The sequence below is a fragment of the Pleurodeles waltl genome, chromosome 8 (genome assembly GCF_031143425.1).
Source record: "Pleurodeles waltl isolate 20211129_DDA chromosome 8, aPleWal1.hap1.20221129, whole genome shotgun sequence".
NCBI classification, from domain to species: Eukaryota; Metazoa; Chordata; class Amphibia; order Caudata; family Salamandridae; genus Pleurodeles; species Pleurodeles waltl.
Window position 1 is genome coordinate 1,149,015,440 of NC_090447.1, and position 20,952 is coordinate 1,149,036,391.

The following is a 20,952-nucleotide window of genomic DNA, read 5'->3' on the forward strand; positions in this document are numbered from 1 at the left end:
TTTCAGCTAATCATTTAATCTTGACTTAATCAGTATACCGATATGATAATGGTAGTGAATGTGATCCATTTCAGTCTCAAAAGCTAGAAAAACTGAATCACCTTGTAGGGATTTAGCACAGGAGCTCAACCACAACACTATGCTGCCACTTTTAAAATTTAAGGCAAAAACGTGTATCCAGCCGAAACTTTGCACATTTTAACTTTAATATCACCTTCATTACAATATTAGAACATTGTAAAGCTGAGAGCTTCACTCAAGTTAATGGTGTAGCTCCATGCTTATAATGGCTGACATAAGCGCGCAGCACCAACATTCCAATGTTTGACTTCTTGTTTCTCCCTTTTTTTTTTTTTTTTTTTAGAACATTCTACACTTATTGAGTAGAATGTTCTAATAGCCTTACAGCCCTTCTGCCTCTGGCTATACTGGTTTTTAAAGGTCCTGTCCCTTGTAATAACTCGGGCCTTTATCAACCGGTATAGCCCTCCGAAGCAGATTCTAAGGCTATGTTAGAATGTCCCTCTGCTCTAGCTTACTCCCTGCATTGATCGGTCCTGTAGTGTTTGTCGGCAGCAACTTGTCCGGGCTGCCTTGCTTCATAGTGTGGACAATGAACTTTGCCTCGCATTGTGCAGTCTCACGAAATAACAAGTAAATATGGAATGCATATAATCTCAAAGCGTACACTACTGGAGATGGAAAACAAATGACACCATGAATAAGAAAGTTCAAGCTTTAATATCAAGTCTGCTCACCAAGATCCCTGGCTTCTAAAACAGTGACTGCACCAGGTCCAAGTTATTCAAATAAAGCTAGAAAACACAATGAACCTATGTAAAGTGTGAGGTAAGTATGACATTCTGCTGACTGCGCAGTTCCAATGCCCCTGCCCTAGCTATTGTGTACTTGTTACATGTGTAAACATAGCTCGCTCTGCTGCAGCCTGTGTGTATAGGGGCTGCAGATAAGTGTGTGGGGGGGGGGTCACTACTGGGGGGGTGGTAGACTGCGTGTGTTTGCACAGCCACTGCCCATGAAGAACATATGTTATAAGACCATTTACTATTATTGTCTGCCAGTCGCGGCTCACGGGTGTTAAAGGGGGCGGGGTGGCACGCAGGGTGGAGGGGTACCGGGGAAGGGGGGGGCGAAACTGGGGAGGGTCGCTACGGGGGGGGGAATATTAAAAATTGAAAAATAAACTTACCTGCACGCCGGCCGCGTCGCTCCTCTGCATCAGCTGGCTGCAGGCACAGGCTCCCAGCCTGCCCTGCTGCCAATCCTGACGCTGCTCAGCCCGGGCACTGAGCCAGGGCGCACCCAGGTAGACTGGGAGCCTGTGCAGGCTCTCTCCAGACCACCAACACAGTTGCTGGGCTGGAGAGAGCCTATTGTGTGTGTGTGTTCGGCCAAACACACATGGGCTTTGTGGGGGAGTGCACTGATAGTCCCCCCTGTGGCCCGCCCCTTTAAAAGAAAATGATAATAAACTAAGTTTATTATTGTTTTCTTTTAAAAGTTTTGTTGCTGCCCCTACAACGGTCCTCTACCCTAACAAAAGGAGCTGCCCCTGTTGCCTGCGTATCTAGTTTGTGTGTGTCAAACTTGCCTTGCTACGGAAGCTGCAGAACATTTTCTGACAGGAAGATAAGAAAAGTTTCCGGTGGGCCTGCTCTGTGTGAAGTGCTGCTACACATGCAGACCTGTTTGGAATGGTCAGGCACAGCTGCTGCCTCTTTGGTTTGTATGAGAAAGGCTTGCACTGCTGCTACTCATGCAGCATATGTTGAAGGGAAACATGTAATCATAACTTATAAAGGAGCTTGCAACTCTGGTGGCCATGCTGTTCCTGGTGCGCTGTAAGAGAAGCTTGCATTACTTCTTCTTGTGCTGAACGTTTTCAGCCGAACTTTACTGAACGTCTGAAGTATGATCTATTATTATTGTAATTAAATACATCATCATATAGCAATAAATATAATGTGCAAAATCTTTGACTGCGGGCGAACAGTACTCAAAGAAGAGTGACTAGAGGGCGGGATGAAAGAGGATGTGAGGAAAGAGAAAGCACACAAATAGGGCTGGCTATTGGGAAGAGTTTAGCTAGCTCTGTGACTCACAATAAGTATGAAACAAATTATATATATTTGTAGAGTAACCACCTCCCTCGAGATTATTTTGTATGCGGTTTCTAGTCCTGGGCTTTTTTGCGATACCATAATGCATTCTCGTTGTTGTAGTCTTGTTTTGCTTCCAATGAAGTAATTAGACTAACACACCCGACATCAATAATTTGTAAGTGAAAAGTTCAGGATAGGATACAGTGTCCGTAAATATCTAGACTCAAGTTTTCAAGCAGTTAACTGGATTTAAGTCGCTTATGTCATATAATCTGCTCTTTGTGTCATACAACTATTTGTCCATATGTAGTAACACATTATATATATTTATAGAATGGTTCCTACTGATCATGTGAGAAGTTAAAACAGAAATAACTGGAAAATGTGACTCATTGCCACATTGTTAATTGTATGGTATTTTATTGCATCATTTATATAGATCTTACTACCCCACTGTGGGGTGCTGAAGCGCTTGTCAACATGAGTAGCATGCTACACCATGTAGGGGGTGTGGTTGGTTGTTATCTTTGCTTTGATCCTATGTTGGAAGTGTTTCATTGTCATGCGTGATGACCACCGAGTTGCAGTTTTTGTGTTATGGGACGTAGCATGAAGTAGTATGGTGTATGATGAAGTATGAGGGACAGGCGTGTAGTCTTATGGTTGTCAGTATGCTAGCACCGTTGAACAGCTCTGCAGGTCCCTTAATAACATTTTATATGAAATAATCTGCTTAGCTGGTTCCAGCACTGGGGTGTCCAACCTAAGATTTGTTTATAGTTTTTAATGCCCTAGGAGTTGGTGTTCGAATGGAAATGAAGACCATAATCCACACAAAAACTAGCAAACTTAAAAGGGCTAACGCACAGTTTACAAGAGCCATTATACACCATAAACATATTCCAACGAGTTCAAGTTCGATAATGCCCTCAGACCAATGTTCGAGTCTCATAATGCATCCTAGAGTTGCATTTTATAAGAAACCTTATTATTTTTAACTGATGATAAATCAATGCAGTAGATACAAATCTTTCGATTAAGTGTAGCGCCATCATCTAGTGGCTGTTCGGCAGACTTTTAAGATGATGAAAATCTTCACTGAAAGGATTGTAACCTTGCTGTCTCAAACAAGCCAAAGCAAAGAAAAGCTGGTCCGTTGGAGGAAATTCTTCCCATTTGGTCCATTTCCAACCTGCGAGGAAGCCAGAAAAGTAAACAACTTAGAAAATTGTAATAAGTTAAACAGGAACCTAAAGCAACAGGCAAAGAAAGGCGGCTTTTGAACCATGGTGTCCCGTGCCCCTCAAGAACAGTGGTGACTGGTGATATTTGAAAGTGGTGGAGCATAAGCTTCCAGTGAGCGAGTAAAGAAAACCTCACTATTTCTAAGAGGAGTTTGAGGGTGGAGGGAGTTTCTCTACGAAATAGATTTTGGGAGAAAACTAGGGTCAAATAGTGCATTTCAAACCACAATTTCCACATAAACTTGCTAAAATGTCAGATGGTACTCATGAAAAGATATCAGTACCTCCATGGTGCTGCAATTAACCCAACAGTTACCACAAGTCCATTCCATTATTTAAAAAATTCCATGAGTCCTGCCGTATGGTAAAAATTACCTCTGGTATGCCATTACCACCTTTTTCTGATGGGTGCCACACAGATGCCATGGGTGCTGCCTTATGCCAATAATTATGTACAATATGCCTGTATCAGAATTTTGTCATTGGTGCCACCTTGGACTATGGGGAACTCATATGCCAATGATCTACAGTAGGCCAGGACCAGCGTTTTCTCTTACCCCCCACCCCAAATATGCCACAGGTATCCTACTTGAGGCTAAGAATTAGCTCCAACAGTTTGGCGTAAGAGTTCCATATACCAAAAACTGCCTTCCATATCCTAAGCTCTGCTTTCTGCTCTTATATGGCAAGAATTACCTCCAGTATGTTGCCATTGAGCCTTCCATTGAGCCTTCCATTGAGCCAATAATTGCCACCATTATGCCAGTGTCACAATGTTGCCATGGGTACCCCCATGAGCTAAGAATTACCTTAGCTAGGTCATAAGCTGTGCCAGACAGACAGGCAGACACAGGCCTCTATTTCACTTCTCCCTTACATCCCCTTGTCCATTCTCCCTCATTCTTACTCATTCTCCCTAACATACTCTAACTCCTCACTTATTCTAACTCACACTCCTAGTCCACCATACTCCTTCATTTCACTCACCCCCTACTCACTGACTGTCACTCAAACACACACTCTTTCACACTCACTGACTCACTTCCCCTATTAACTCCCGGCACTGATACTCCCATACACCCATGCACTCTCACTGTTTCTCACTCACAAACACTCACTGACACATAAACAGAGCAACACTACTAAATGTTTCTTCAATTACACTGCATCCTCTGTTGGTCATTCTTCCATGGCAGTAATAGCACAGAAATCCTGTGCTCGCGATTGTATGCAGCACGTCACGATTCATGTAGTGGAGACGAGGAGCCAATAAGAGGGGCAGGACCAGGATTAACAGAGGAAGTCCCTCCTCAAGCCCCATAACAGCTTCTGCTATGGCTGAAAGCACAGCTCTACCAGAAGATGGAAAAGGGCTCGAGCTCTGTGTGGTCTCTTGTTGGGCACACGGATTTACTGGGGTTGACCCAGACAGTCCAGTTTAAGCAGATACACTGTGCTGTCCGAGCCCTGCACAGTATGGGTGCTAACAAAATGGATTGTGCCTGCATGAATGGACCATAGTTGAATTACGCCCCTCAGACATGCGCAATGCAGATATTCATTTGCAGCGTACCGTCTTCTTTATCAACACTTTGTATCATCACTCAGCTCCACGGACTCTATCCTCCTCCACTATTCAGTGACCCTGAGAAGCTAAGAGGGCTGACCTGCGAACAATGTTCATGAAAACATGAAGGTCATATTTTCACAAACACTTAAATAAAATAAATAATAGTGGAGATACAGAAAGGGTGCATTGTGTGGCAGTGCACAGGGCACCACCCAAACAACACAGCTGAGGAGCCGCCTCTACCCAAAAAGTGCCTTCAAACTGAAGACATTGAGATTAAACCTCATTACTCAACACTGCGAACAAAACAAGGGCTGTTACTGAACTTAACAGCACGGAGAAGCCTTTTGTACAATCTTTTTGGGTCGGTTGGTCAGTGTTAGAGGATCTACACATTCCTTCTGGTGTATCCAATATTAATGCTGTAATACCCCCAGAGATGGGTAGGAGTTTCTGCATGGAGCTGCTCAGCAACCTGATCACCATTGGTGCCAATATACCAACACTCAATGACTCCATCATCTGGTTGGGGTGAACTTTAGGATGTTCTTGAGGAGGTCAATATAGGATGGTGCTACCCACCCAACAAAGAAGGTGCATTTCCTGTTACCTGCCACTGAACTAACTTCTCCTGAAGTTGCCATTAGGAACTAGGAACCGCTACTCAACTGTCCTGCTCATTCTTCTTTAGCACACTCTGCTGGCTAGCCTGCTGCACTCTGGCATCGCTGATACTTGGGGTGGGAGATGCAACTCCTCTGGCCACTCACTGGGCTGCATGCCTGAGCATCAAAGGCATCAGGGCTGTGCCGGCAATGAGATTGCTAAACATAGCTTGTGGAACACTACATCAATCCCGGGCCTCTCTTCACAACACCACCCGCCTCCAGTAGCCCTGCATATTTTGGGGGAAATTAAGATAATGGTACAGGATAGCGACTGCTCACTGAAGGATCCATAAAGATTTTATAAGCATTCACTAGAATCGGCCATTGTTTCAAATCTGAAGCACAGTGCTAGACTGCTGTAGACTTTTCTCATTGCAAGAACTTTCACCTGACTTCTCACAAGATCCAGGTGGCTATCTTGTGTCTGGCTCCTTTGGACAATGTATTTCAGGGTAGAATACAATGAGGAACTCTCTGTGACACCATTTTTGCCACAATGGTACTTAATTCTGACATAGTAGCATTACTTGCCCTGAATCCCCACGTGTTTTAAACATAAGCAATGTCTATAAAATTGTTCTTAAGTAGTGCTATGTAAAGCACTCTGTTACCTCCTGCGGTGTAGTCTGTCTTGTATATGATAGCAAATAAATTAAATACATAAAATATGGACTAGTCTAAGTTTAGACATAGTTTCTATCTAAAAAGCGTTTTTTGACTTCCCTATATCTTTGGCGTCACTTGATGAATCTACATAAAACCTTCCAAAAATATTTGCCAGTCACATCAGCTGCTGTCTGGAATGTTTCGGGGTGATCTGTCCGGGAGGGGCTTACAAAAAGTGGCGGGGGTCCCAAGACATGTTTCCCCATTAATTTTTCCATAGGGATTTTGAACAGGGATAGCGCCGAAACTACTGGATGGAGTTATACCAAGTTTGGCAGAAAGGTAGGTCCTGGTCCAGAAAATGAACTTTTGTTTTGTTTTGGTGTAAATCTGTTCAGTAGTTTTTGAGAAATTAAGGGGGAAATATGTGTATATATAGGGATGCAAGGGATTCGTGACCCCTACCGAGCTCGTGCAGAGATCTGATTGGCTGTCAACACTTCAACCAGGAAGTGTTGGCAACCATCTTAGGACTCGGTAGCCGAGTTCCAGAAATAAAAATAAAATAAAATCAAAAAAGGAGCCAGGGTACAGACACCCTGACCCCTCAGCTCTGGTAGCTCTGGTGGTAGGGTCCCAGGGCTAAAAGCACTTTTTTTCTTCTTTTTTTAAATTCCCCATCTGCGGCAGATCTGACGAAAAAAAAAAAAAAAAAAAAAAAAAAAACGTGGAATCCCTCACTTCGTGTTTATTAACCTCCTGGGTGGGCCAAATCCCAGGAGCATTCTACTTTTTGAGTGGGGGGTGGGGTAGGGGGCCTCCTGTCTCTCTCCACCCAAACCTCCCTCCCCCCGCAGCACCAGGGACCGCAACCTCCCGAAATGGAAATTATATGCAGGGGAATCATTACCGCCCTAGGGCAAAAAAAATTATTAGCATGGGGAGGCCCATCAGCCTTCCCCTCAGCCCCCAGGACGGCCACTTTCCCGAGGCTTTAATTAGTTAAGAAGAAAGGGGGGTGGGGGAGGGGGGGAGAAATCTGGCACCCCCACTGCCCCGGGGATTGCCACCTTTTCCAGGGCTATATAACATAAATGGGGGTGGGGGAGAGGAAGAGGGAAGGTTACGCCTGGCCCCTCCATGAGAAACACCACCTCCTGGGGCAAGGATAAAAAGTTGTGAAGGGGTCTGGTTTTTGAACCCCATTTAGCCCCAGACATCACCACCGCTCCGGGGCTGTATGGGCCTGGGACCTCCACCCCCCCAGGGTTGGCTCCTGTTATGTCCTGGGATGAACACCCCGGGACACTGCTGTTTGCTGTGGCTTTGGGGGTGTCCATCCCCGGGACATAGCTGTTTGCTGTGGCTTGGCTGCAGCTTTGAAGCTACAGCCAAACCACAGCAAACACTTTAGTTTTTGACAGCGGGACCCGTCAAACAGGGACTGCGGGGGAGCTCTTGAAGGCTCCCTCGCGGTCCCAGATAGTCCATAAAGGGCTAAACAAATATTTAAAAAACAAAAGAAGAAGCAATAGCTCACTGTCGCAGACCTTCACACTGAGCACTCAGGGTTCAAGTCCAGCCGGACTCACTTTCCTCTCTTTTTTTTTTTTTTTTTTTTGAAGTACACATTTTTGTATTTGTTTTTAAATGGCAGATACATTTTTTATTTTAAATATCATATATATCATACATCAAAGCCTAAAAAACTCTCTCTTTCAATCAATGTCTCCCACTCACACACCCACTCACTTACGCACCCACTCAGAGCCTCGTGCACCCACTCACAGCCCCAGTCAGACCCTCACACACATACTCACAGACCCACTCAGACAGTTACGCACCCAACCATTCACACACCCACTCACAGCCACATGCACCCACTCACAGACCCACGCACACACTGATACAGCCACTCTCACACCCAGATTCACCCTCTCACACCTATTCGGACATGCAGAGAGGCCCCGGCCAACTTCCGCTGCGCAGGGTCAAAGGGCTGTGCACAGCATGGGGTTGGGTGGTTAGGCGGGTTGGTTGCAGGGTCGGCTACAGGCCAGGTCTTGCAGACAACCTCCACTGCACACGGGCGAAGGCCATGCAATGTTGGGTGCTTATGAGGGATTGGCCTCAATGGCCAACCACTGCTGCAAATGTCTGAAGGCCATGCGTGGTGGTGGTGGTTGGACTAGCATACAGCAATGACAATTAATGTATGTAAAAAATAAAATTAAAAAAAAAGACAGACAGTTACTGAAAAAAACCAAAGGTTACAGGGACGTTATAGTTAGAAAACAGAATTAAAAAACAAAAAAATAGAAATCCACTAGTTAGGCTCACATTTTAAACAGGTAAAACCATAGAAATTCACCAGTTATAGTTAGCGTTACCTCAAGAAACTATAACTTGTCGCCTAAGGTAACTATAACTCACGCCCTGCACTAATAATTACCCCACAAATTACAGCACTCATAACACCTTTGATATTATTAATGTAATTTTTGCAGTAACATTTGACAACAAAACTGTGCATTAGAGTAAAATGTGATTATATACATTGATAATTACAATAGTAATTATGATTATAAAAGTACAATTTATATTGTTTTTCATTTTTCCAGCTCTGGTGGTGAAGGACCGTGCAGAAGACTGAAACAAGCACATACTGTCCCTCTGATCCCCAGTGTATAAATGCATTTATGTTCAAAATGGAGTTACGCTGACAAGCCCGCAGGAGTAACCATCATAGAACACTTTGTTACTGGCAGGTCAAGTAAGGAATCACATTCCACTTTTAGACATTGTGAGAAATGTGGACAGCAACACATTTCCCGAAGTATTTTACCACAGAAAGTGCGGGAGCATGTTTACTATGAAGAGAGATTTACAGGCTACTAAGCGAAACGCTGAAGCAAGTGTCAGTTAGGATGCTGGAACGAGTGAGTGCACAAGTAAACGCTTAAACAGAAGAACATCATTAAAGTCAAACATGTATGCTGACGAATGTGTATTTTGTGGAAAGATAAAATGCTACAAGGGAACATCAACTCGTGAGAAATTAATCAAGGCAATGGGAGCTTTGAGAGTGTGCAACCATTAATTGTGATTTAAAGATCTTAGCAGTTTGTAGTAGGGACATAGTGGCTACAGAAGCCCATTATCATGTATCTTGTTATAGGAACTATACAAGGGTTAAAGCAAAAGAGGAAGATCATGCATCTAGCATTCAAACTGATGATCACTACAACAATCTGAGAGATGAAGCATATGATGAACTATTTCAATACATTAGAACTGTGATTATTCCTAACAAAGAGGTAATACGTGTGATGACTGTTACTGATAGGCGTGAAACCCTCCTGACATGCAGAAGAATACAGGGAACAGACAAATCAACCAAGAAGCAAATTTGAAGAAAATTGGACTCCGAGTTCGGTGACAGCTTCAATATATCCCCAGACAACCAAGGAAAATTATTGGCCCAACCAGATGGTGTCATGCTACATGACATAAGGGAAAACCAGAGCATGAAATGAGAATTATCAGTTTTAAAATTTAAGGCAACAAACATGAACAAGATTATTGATCAAACATCATCACACATAAGAACAATGATTAAAACAAACTGGACATCAACACCTTGGCCATATCATCTATCAGACATTGATAAGGAATCATTTACAGTGCCCGATTACTTTAAACGTTTCCCATTAGTACTTTTGACTGGAGGTCCAGAAAACACAAAGCTGTCCAAAAGGGTTGCCTTACTTATGCAATCATTCAGTCAGGACATTACATATTCCGTCTCAAATGGCCACCAGAAGCCCCCCCCAAACAATTGTTGCCCCCATATGCCGTAGAAACGCTGACAGTCAGTGTTGAAATCATTCACACTCTAAACAGACTTGGTTATGGGATTTCATACTCGCAACTGGAAGAAAATGATACTGCCTCGTGTCTTCAGAAACTCGCTGCTACCTTAAAAGAGCAAATTGTTCTTTCAGCTGACATTCAGCCTCATGTCTTCACTAACTTAGCATGGGATAACATTGATAGGCTGGAACAGACTCTTAATGGTAAGGGGATGACTCATTGAGTCATCGAGCTGTGCAGCCCAAGTTGTTTGGACCAGAATCTTTTACAACTCCTTTACCAAGCATTGAGAAACTAAAGCAAAGAACATTAACCACCACAAATACTGAAGAATTGTTCATGTATGTTTCTGATGAACGAGTTGGGCCTCAGCAATTGATGACAAGTACCAAAGTCATGCTGGAATATGTTGCCCAATTGAAGCTTGCACAAAATTAGAACGTAATCTGGGTTGTTACAAGACAAGAAGCGAGCCTCCCACAGATAATACCCAGTTGGACAGGATTTAACATCAGTACTAGAGACCTAGTTAGTGCACCACAGGATTCCATTGGCTACTTATCCACCATTAATGCCCATGGAACTTAGTTGACAGCTGTTTCTGAAATTTTGAAACAGTCACGAGCTGATAAGAAAATCACTGCATTTGGTGAACATTGTAGTGGTTATGGATCAAGCTCTCTATGCAAAAGCAACTGAGATTGTGTGGAAGCTTAAAGCTAAGTACAACAGAGTCATTCTTCAAATAGGCACCTTTCACACCATTTGCAATGTCAAGTCCATTCTTGGAAAACACTTTCAAGGTGCTGGTCTTTGCAACCTTTTCATTGAAGAAGATGTGATAGCAGAAGGATCAATATTATTAGTACTAGATAGATAATCTTATGTACAATCATGCAGTTTGAGTACAAAGTGTGTGTATGAAGCTATGTTGAGACTGGCTTGGTTGGAATTTATCCTGAGTGGAGAAGAATTATGAAAAGAACATTTAGGCAGAATACTCCTTCATTGAGGATGTCAACGACTTTGCCAATGACCTATGCCAACAGAGATTAGACGATCTCTTGCAGAATGCTGCCTATGCCAAAGTAAAACAGTTTTGGAATGTATTCCTGGAACATCTTCAACAGGACAATGGAGATCTCTCTGCATTTTGGATGGCGTATGTGGTTATTGCTGAAAATATCTCGCTAGCTCTGTTGCGTGCTGCTCGAGAAGGAAATTGGCATATCTTACAACAATTTGCTCTATGATCCCATGGTGTTTTGCATATGACAGGATGAACTGCGCTAAATATCTTCCTGTATATTATCCAAAATGACATTACATGCAGTGAAACATCCAGATACACCACAACTTTATCAACGCATGCTTTTCAGTTCAACTGTCAGATGTTAATCCGTTTGGATGAATTCCGGTCGATCAAGTGATAGATGTAACAGTCAACAAAAACACACAGACTCTGGGTGGTACGACAAGGTTCAACCTCAAGGCGTGTGCTATGAAAAGATATTATATGACGACTGAACACAGAAGCGCCTTTTTGGGTCAGATAAGGGAAATGGTTCATAACAACAGATCAGATCTTACGCAGACCTACATAAGTCAGGAATTGAAAAAGATGAAGATACTGTTACGAGAGCAGTTAGTCTGGTTCAAAGCTGGATAAACCCAGTTGTTGGTCCACATGGTCTCATTATTCTCTCCACAGCAAAAAAGGCATCTCAAGACATAGTATCCGACATAATGAAGACGGATGAAATAGGTGCACAGTGCTATACAGACTTCAAACTTGAGTGACTTGAGAATAATCCTCCTTTCAAGAAGTTTCATGACCCAATGATAACGAACAAACTAAAAACCTTCACTAACATGTCCAAGAAGAAGGCAGTGAACAGCAATGGCAGACCAATCATCATGAAAGCAGACAAAGCACTATTTGGTTGAATCATTGTTACAGCACAGAATCAGAAACTTCAAATGGCAGATGTACTCTCTCATCCCTTTGGACCTTTACCATGGGCTTTAGCACCCCTTGTGAAGGTCTGTTGCGAAAGACAGTCAAAGCTATTTTAGCAACATACTTGCAGAAAAACGTTATCCCTGCTAAAGAAATACCTGGAAATTCAGCCATGCTGATTAAAAGGTATGGCTCTTGTTCAGAGAATAAAAGGAGAGTAATCAAACTTTGGTGAGGTGACTATGTCGGTCTTGTCCAGGGCTTTGCGGGAAGGAAATAGAAGTCAAAGAATAAATGTTGTGTTTGATACGTACAATGAGACGTCTTTTAGGAACAGCAAAAGAATAATCAGAGGGGAAGAACCCCGGCACCAGTTACAGAGCATCTCACCTTCCAAGATTGTCAGACAGTGGAGGAAATTCCCAACTCTCATTGCATTTCTTGTTAACCAATGGAAGAAAGAGTATTTTGTAAAACCTGTGAATAAAACACTGTTTGTGAACTACAAAATCACATCTGATGGGAGCCACGAAGTGCCCTACCTCAATAGTGCACATGAAGAAGCAAATGGTAATTTGTTGCTGCATGCTGCACACACTGCTAATGAGAGTTATGAGGCAGTAATGATAAGCTCAGATGACACAGATGTGTTTATTATGTTTTTGGGATTCCATGACAGAATCACGGCTAAATTGTTTCTGAAATGTGGTACTAAAATACGCATGCAAGTCCTTGATATTGAGAAAATAGCTTTAACCCTACGTGAAAATTTTTGTCGGGCTATGATAGGTCTCCATATGTTTACCAGTAAGCGCATTGGCGGGAAAAGAAAAAGGAAGTGCATTAAAATGTCTGTCTGCCAACAGACATACACAGGAAACATGTTCACACCTCAGAGACAAATGGGATCTTGCTGAAAAAATGGACAGATTGGAGCAATTCTCACGCTTGCTGTATGCACCAAAATCTTCAGTTCATCATGTGAATGACTTGAGATATCACCTATTCTGCACAAAGAAGGGGGAGACAGACAGCCATCATATTCCACCTTGCAGGGACTTTCTGAAGACACATGCCGAGTATGCAAATTATCAAGCTGCTATAAGCAAGAGATGTCTTCGGAATGAGCCACAGACACCTAGTCCAATTGGGAGAGGATAGAAGTTGGAAAAAACACAAGGGAGCAGAGCAACCGGTAGTGGACGGGATGTTAAGGCAACCAGTACTTCATGCTGTTTTAAATCTACTAGCTTGCAAATGCATTAGGAATTGCAAACTGCCAACATTAGTCTGCTGTCTAAATGGCCTCAAGTGCACTGACATGTGCAGACTTGCCGTCTGTGAAAATCAAACAGACGCAGAGAATGATGACACCTATCCAGAAGATGATGACGACGAATGTGAATGATAAAATTGTGTTTATGTTCACTCATGACATACACTGTCTATGTAAGATGTGGCAACTATTATTTGAAATTGTAAGTGAAAATTATGCATATAATCCATATCAAGATATGAAGAATACAATTAAGTTTTGTTATTATTTTAAGGACTGCTAATGAACTCACATATTACATCACTTATGACATGATGATGTTATACAACTTACTACTGTTTAAATTACCTTTTTAAAGTAACAAATTCTTAGAACTGCACCTATTTTTTTTTAATTGAGCATATAACAGAAACTGTGCAAATATCTATCCAAGTACAAATTCAATTGTGATAATACATCACAATGAAATGAATATGCAATATCCAGTTATTTCTCATCTTTGTTCTAGACAATTAATGTCTTGTGGGTGTGGTCATACATCGTAGGCACCATAGCTTGTCATGAAGAAAATTCCATCAGGTCTCAGCTGGTGCATGTCCGTCTATTGAGCAACTCTACTATTCTACTACCCCTCCGTCTTATCAACCGTGGCCCCCCTTTTCATGTTCTTCAGAGATGTCCACACCTAACCAAGTGAGATATGCCCCTAGGTGGCCCCATATGTCTGGCGGTTGTAGGCTGAAGGGAGGAGCATACTTCAGATCAGTTGTTGCAGTTGTTGAGGTCTCTGAACCATTCATTCTTACTTGGGACTGTTGTGCACCATACTTTAAATATACCATTACTTTAACCATTTTTTTTTTTAGTGATTTTTTGCTTCCCACCCCCCCCAATCATATTTACCCAACTCTCTTACTGAGCACACCTTTTGACCATGAGCCGAAGGGAGTTAGACACAGTTCCTGGACGTAGGGTCTATCCCAAGTCCCTCTAGGTGGCCAACCAATCCACCTGAATCATTTGGTCCAACCACAGTGCATTTTTGTTGTAATTGTAACTTGCATTTATATAGCGCTTACTACCTGTTGGACGGGCAGGTTTGTCTCGGTCTTCTGCCGGTTCTCCAGGCAAAAATCCTTGAAAATGTTTCTAAGTCCCGGCATTTAGGGTTAGGTGGGAGGAGTACTCTGACACTTTATACAAGCGAGTCAGGAGCTTACGAACACCACTTAGGGGTCAGGTCTCACTGCAGGGGAAGACAAAAGGCAGGGGCGCGGTCTAGTTGCAAGTGGTCAGCAGGGCTTTTCTGAAAGGTGTCCCTGCAGCTTAAGAGGAGATCAGCCTTCTGACTCTGGGAGTCCACTTCTCAGTCTTTAGTGCGAGCTGGTCGGGCCCTTGGGGTCTCTCCCCCTGGTTTCAACAGCAGGTACATTTCTTCTTCTGTATTCCACAGGTCAAGATGTGTTCTGAAGAGGGTATTGGTGGTGCCATATTTATGCCCAGTGCAGTCTGTGGTTGGGGCAGACTCCTGACCACTTGTTAGCCAATGGGGTAAACATTCACAATGGTGAACCAATCCACTTTTGCACAACTTCCTGTGTGTTTTACTGTAAACTAGATCAAGATTGCAGAACCTTTCTTTCCTTGTGCAGAGCTCCCTGTGCCCTCTCAGAGGTGTGGTTATGATAATGGGCAAACTCTCCCTTGTGGTCATTCAAAACCAGTTCTGGGGGCAGCTCCTTTCACACGGGGATTGGTGCCTGGCTGACAAGCAGGCCTAGGTCTGAGCTGTATCTGCCTGTAACAGGGCAGGTACCTTTTGAGGTTTAGGTTCCTGGGTACAGCCCACATGGCCAAAACTGGTTCTGGGGACAACCCCTCTCACTGGGACTTGTGCCTGGCTGGCAAGCAGGCCTCAGTGTGAGCTATATCATTTCCTGTAACAAGGTAGGTACCTTTGGAAGTTTAATTTAGTTCCTATAGCCTAGATTTCCATCTTGTCAGGAGGAAAAGCTTGTCTCCATACCCAAGCCTATTGTCCACTGTCTGAGAATAATACATATCCCACCGCAGGAAACCCATTAACAGTCGGGTGATCCTGAACACTGGCAGAAAGGCACACTTGGCTTATGAAGGAAAGTGCCCACTTTCTAAAGTGGAATTTACAAAATAGTAATTTAAAATCTGTCTGGACTAATAGGTTGGATTTTAAATTATTATTAAAAAGAGCCCCTTAATCATCTTTCTAGCGAGTCCCAAACTGAAGTTATGCATTATTAGATGCTATAATGTAAAACAGTGCTTTTCTAAGGAAAAGCAGCCCTAATTTTTAATTACTATGCACCCCATCATATCAGCATGTAGGGCCTACTTGGGTGTTAAATTTTTAGTATTGTAAAGGAAGGTTTATCCCTGGTAAAAGGGTTATTTTAGCAAGTCAAATTGGCAGTTTTAAAACTGCTCACTCAGGCTGCTGTGGCAAGCCTAGCAGCACGTTGTACGTGGTCACTTTACTGGTGGCACAAAAGTTGCTGCAGTTCACTAGTGACATTTACCGTATATGCCCTGGGTATGGGTACCACGTACTAGGGACATACAGGTAGACTAAATGTGCCAATTAATATGTTTTTAGGGGTCAAAACACATGCACTGGAGCCTGGTTGGCAGGAACCCAATATACACAGTCCAAAAACCAGCAGCATTAGTTAAAACAAGCATTGGTAAATGAATTAGGTTTTGCCTGTGTTATTAATAAGCAGCTGTTTTTTGTTGTAGCATTGCGGGGTTATTAACTCGGTTTAGCTTTTCCTGGCATTATGACACACCCAAGTAAAATTTCAACAAAATGTGTGTGCATTACGAAAGGAAATTACTGAAGAGGTGGCTGAAGGCCAAGAACTTTAAGAACTATAGCTTTAAGAATTCAAACTCTAACATCTTATCTTCGTGCATTTGTTACTTTGGGTACAAGAAAATTACAGGTAGGGCACGAACCCCGGGGATGTTGTCATAATGGGAATAAGAAAGGACATTTAATATTGAAGAGTCCACAAATACTTGTGCTGTGGAAAGAAGTGTCACAGCTCATCAACAATTCTGCAGTATGCCTTATCAGAGTTATATAGTGCTGCATTGCCATTAGTAAGGATCCGTGGTGCGGTTATTTTTTCAGAAAGCATTATATAAATACACTCCTCGTGAACAGATAAGAAAAACACACTTTCTTCAGGCCCATAGATAAGGAAGGATTCAACCTCTGGCACACCAAGCAGTGAAAAGAAGATTCCCGGAAATGGTGATGCTATAAAAGATGGTTCTGATAGATAGTGTCAAAACTATCTGAAATTAATTTACATGGAGAATTGTTCATTAGAAGACTCATGCAATAATTAACACTGCAAGCTTTGAACAAAGGAGGTGAGCTTGGAAAGGCCTCCAAAAGCTCGGTAGTGAAAACTTCAGATGATTGTAACACATGCAAGGACACATCACTAGGGAAAGCAGGGTGGATTCTGGGAGAGAGTTACACAGCAAGGGAATATGAAATGCTGTAACTCTTTGGTGATGTGGTCGTACACTGAAACTCCTAGTCTAGTGTTGAACTTCCCAGCCAAGCATTAAAAAAAAAAAAACACCTTACAATAAACTAAAAAAATAATAATAGTTTACACATTTTGCCCAAGAAACTGTCTTAAAAACCACAACATCTATATTTTACCCAACCAGTTATCCTTTTGATTGGCATGAACAACAAACCAATTACATTTCAGGATACTAGATGACCAAAGCACCAGTGTGTAAAAAGAATTCTCAGCTTATGGAGCAATTTTTTCAGTGAAGGCAGCACAACGAGGACACCACTGGAGTGTTTTTCAAGCTATGTCTGCATACGATTGCTGCAAAAAGCACATTTCATTTTCTTGTGCCTCAAGAACATTAAATCAGCACCATCATGTCTGAATGAGAACATTCATTTTTGTTAAGAATTAGCTAAGCCCCATGCTGTAGCAGAGCCATAGTCAGTTTAAACAACTTTCATACGTGTCTAGTGCAACACTTATACCTTTCTGCAACACCTAATGCTTAAGCACAGCTACAAGTTAATTACATCAAGGAAGGATCATGCCTACAGTGCCCACTCCTCAAGCCAATGCTTCTCATGTAGACAACACTACAACCCCACTGATTTTTAGCCATGTACTCTACTAGGGCCTCTGGAACCAGATGACTATAGAAGCACTTTACAGCCACGTCAGGAGTTGGAGCGGTACAACTCTAGACACTGCATCAACCATGTTGTCAAATACAGTTACATTGTTGAGAGCCCATCCTTTATTAAAGCGCGTTACACAAGAACTGTTTGCAGCAAGTCATCATCTGCGACTTGTCCTAGTCACATATGGCTCTTTGGCAAGGAGTGCACCAATATGTTCAATCAGTAATGCAGCACATGGATTTCTGCCGTCAGGGGCACTGCCCAAATTAAGACCCTAACCAAAGCTCTACATACTGTACCATAGCCACATTCACTTGTGTCCTGTAGAATGAATGTGGAAGCTCCACGCCTTCCCATTGAGATCAAGGATTAACTAAATATTGGTATCCTTCATGTGAAGGGCACTTTCAAACGTATTTAGTTACAAAAGGGCACCGGTCTCAATCCTGATAATCAGATTAAAACCCCGCACTGAAAGCTGCTCAATTCAAAGTAGCGATAACCCTACCAAACCCAAAAATAAAAAGCAACATGATCTATTCATGAATCTTACATATGTGAAGTGAACGCCTTGTCATAATGGTCAGCCCATACCGACTTCGATGCGGTCGTGACATGTCAACGGTCTGCAGCACGGTTAAAGAACTGCAGAATAGCCATGCCTGAAATATACTCTGCTGCAAACCGCCAAACCGAATTAAGTCAACCATGTGACATTAGTGAATAAACAGAGACCGGACTGAATGAATGCTCAGAGGAAAGTAAAAACAGACCCAAAGCCTGCTTTATGTACACTTAGAAGCAGAACCATTGTATAATGCAGCTGATGTAAATCCAGTAACATAGTTACAAAAAGTGCATCCATAGTGACGCCCTGGTGTAAAAACTGCAATGAAGACAGTGCAACTCTAATAACTGAAATGAAGAAATAGAGAAAATAATGTGAGAACACTCTGTGTGTGCCTCATTGTTGTGCAGAGGCTGTATGAGCGTGCCAAAAAGAGGAGCTGGCCTGAAACTGACGCATGGGAATGCAAGCACCTCATTGAGAGCTACTTACATACAAGGCAACGTCCTGAGAGGCAGCCACATCAAAGTCAGGCTGTGTGAGCACAACAAAGATAATGATAATAAGAGAAGAGTCAGCATGAAACTGATGAGGTACATTGAGTTCCGTATCTGACAGGGGCTGCGTTGAGAGACGCGGGTTATGTGCGCAAGGGCTGTGCAGGAAAAACATTAAAAGAAATCTACTTCAAAGGCGGATGAAAACAGTAGTTGGGCCTTGAGACACTGATAAGAGGTAACACAGGAAGAACAGGAAATAGCATGCAACAGCCAATGCAAAAAGAGAAAAAGTAAGTGGCAAGCACAGAAACCAATGAAAGATGTAAGCCCTTTTAAGATATATATTAACAATAGATTTCACAACCACAGCGCAAGCCATGTGCAGGTGAAACCTAAAAATGTGGGTGATCATGCAAAAAGAGGCAATTTCTCACAACAATGTAAACTTCTCCATGCTACGACTTTACAGTACAATGCCGGAAGCCCTGGAAAATACATTAGTCACAGTGTTGCATAGGCTCTCATTATCCTAATGAGACTACTGGATTCAGGCAGCAGAATCACTTGTACTGTTGGGGACTGAGTCTGAACCCACTACAGGTGACACCTGTAGGCCTAATCCAGGTTTTGTTCCTGCTAACTAGCAGTGCCTCATCCCACCCTAGAGCAGGGATGATTGGGCAACCAAGCGCATGACACAATTGACTCCTCAGGGAAATCGTGGTCACTCAGTTCTCATCTGTTTCTCTCCGTTACATTAGTCTCACATATGCAAGGACAATCAGGGGCAGAGTTAGTTCAATAGGGTTTTATTGAAGTAACTGCATCTTAGATAATAAAGCACGTATTGCAATAACTAGGAGGATGAAGCATGACCGGACTAAAATTGTGACAAGGAGAGTAAAACACAAACATAACGCTACCATATTGTCACTAAGGATTTTAAGAACAGTTCCTACCTTAGCTATGTTAGAGCACAGAATGTTAAGCTCTAATTCTGCCCTTTAGGTTTCCCCTGGGACGACATCATGCCTCATACCTGAGCAAGAGGTCTGTAGTCTGCATAAGCAGCTCCAGCGAAGCACTCAGCAATCAGCTTACAGTTGTGGTCATCTGGCTGGAATCTCCCTCTAACGTACATGGGTCAATGTAGTGTTTTTATAATAAAACAGCTGATGTTCCAAGAAAGGATCCCCACGTAAGAGTGTGTATGTATCTGTGAACATTAGAGACAAAGCGTACCACTTTTGCCGGCAACCTATCTTATTGCAGCCTTGAGAAAAGCCCAGAGTGAAAGAAATGTCTTGTTTAAGAACGAACGCAGTGCTGGCCTAGGCATAGAACAGCCAGACAGAGAAAATAAAACAAGACCGTAAATGTGGCTATTGTTAAAATAATAAAACAAAGCTGAATAAAGTATGTCTAGGTTAAAGTGCACAGCGGCAGGCCTAGTTTGCTAAAATAACGTGTGTAAAGCTAAAACTAAAATGGCTACCAAACAACAGCACGCCTGTGACTAACACAGTTACTAAACTAGATCACAAATGTGGCCTTTTATGAGCTTTTTTTTTTTTTTTTTAATCAGTTTCTCAGTATTTATACAACTTTTAAAATATTACGCTAAAATTAGGCCTACGGCAGATAGCCCAATGCTCAGAATGAACTGTGAATGCATAATGGTGTATGAGTGAACTTTGAACATACTAGTACTAAACTTGTTGCATTCTGACATCTGGGATATGAGAGGGTCAGAGGAGCAGTTTCTACTGAAGTCTCTATTTGGGTGAGAGTTCAAAAGATGAAGCCCAACACAACATGATGAATGTTTGTACCCATCAATTTCACCATTGCAAGATACTGCATGAGACATCTGAACATAGGAGTTAGCGGTTGCCACATGTCCGCTTTCCTACCACATCACACATAAATTAGAGACAATGTACTGACTGGCTGTTAGAGCAAAAAGGTGAATAAAAACAGTTTAAGACTACATACAAAGAACCTAACACTACTAGCCTTAAAGATACAGACTAATAATCTCTACCTTCGTTTTTGTTGGGTTCAACATTCGTCGGCTCAGATGTATGTTTTAAATCCACTTCTGCTCTCATTACTATTGTGATATAGTGGTAATTATCCTTCAAGCTGATTGCGTTCACCACAGAAGCAAAGCGAATATTTTCCAGGTGAAGATCTGCTTCTTCCAAGGTTTCCCTAGCTGCACATTTCTCCCAGGTTTCACTAGAAAAAGTAAAAGAAAACATATGGAATAATTAAATTTCTGAAAATTGTTTAACTCTTGCCATCTTAGGTATATATTTAAGATTCATTTATGTGCCCACGCATGT

At 42.4% G+C, this 20,952-nt stretch overlaps 1 protein-coding gene across 1 annotated transcript in view; it reads right to left on the reverse strand.

Annotated features, from left to right (window-relative positions):
* Nucleotides 1–722: 722 nt before the first annotated feature.
* The window catches only part of NUDT15 (nudix hydrolase 15), a 34,970-nt gene continuing 14,740 nt past the window's right edge, over nucleotides 723–20,952 (reverse strand). The window contains exons 2-3 of the mRNA XM_069205384.1: nucleotides 20,649–20,845; nucleotides 723–3,315 (exon numbers count right to left, since the gene is read on the reverse strand). Coding sequence (XP_069061485.1) covers nucleotides 3,179–3,315; nucleotides 20,649–20,845 — 334 coding nt within the window. The 3' untranslated portion in view covers nucleotides 723–3,178. The remainder of the gene's footprint in view (nucleotides 3,316–20,648; nucleotides 20,846–20,952) is intronic.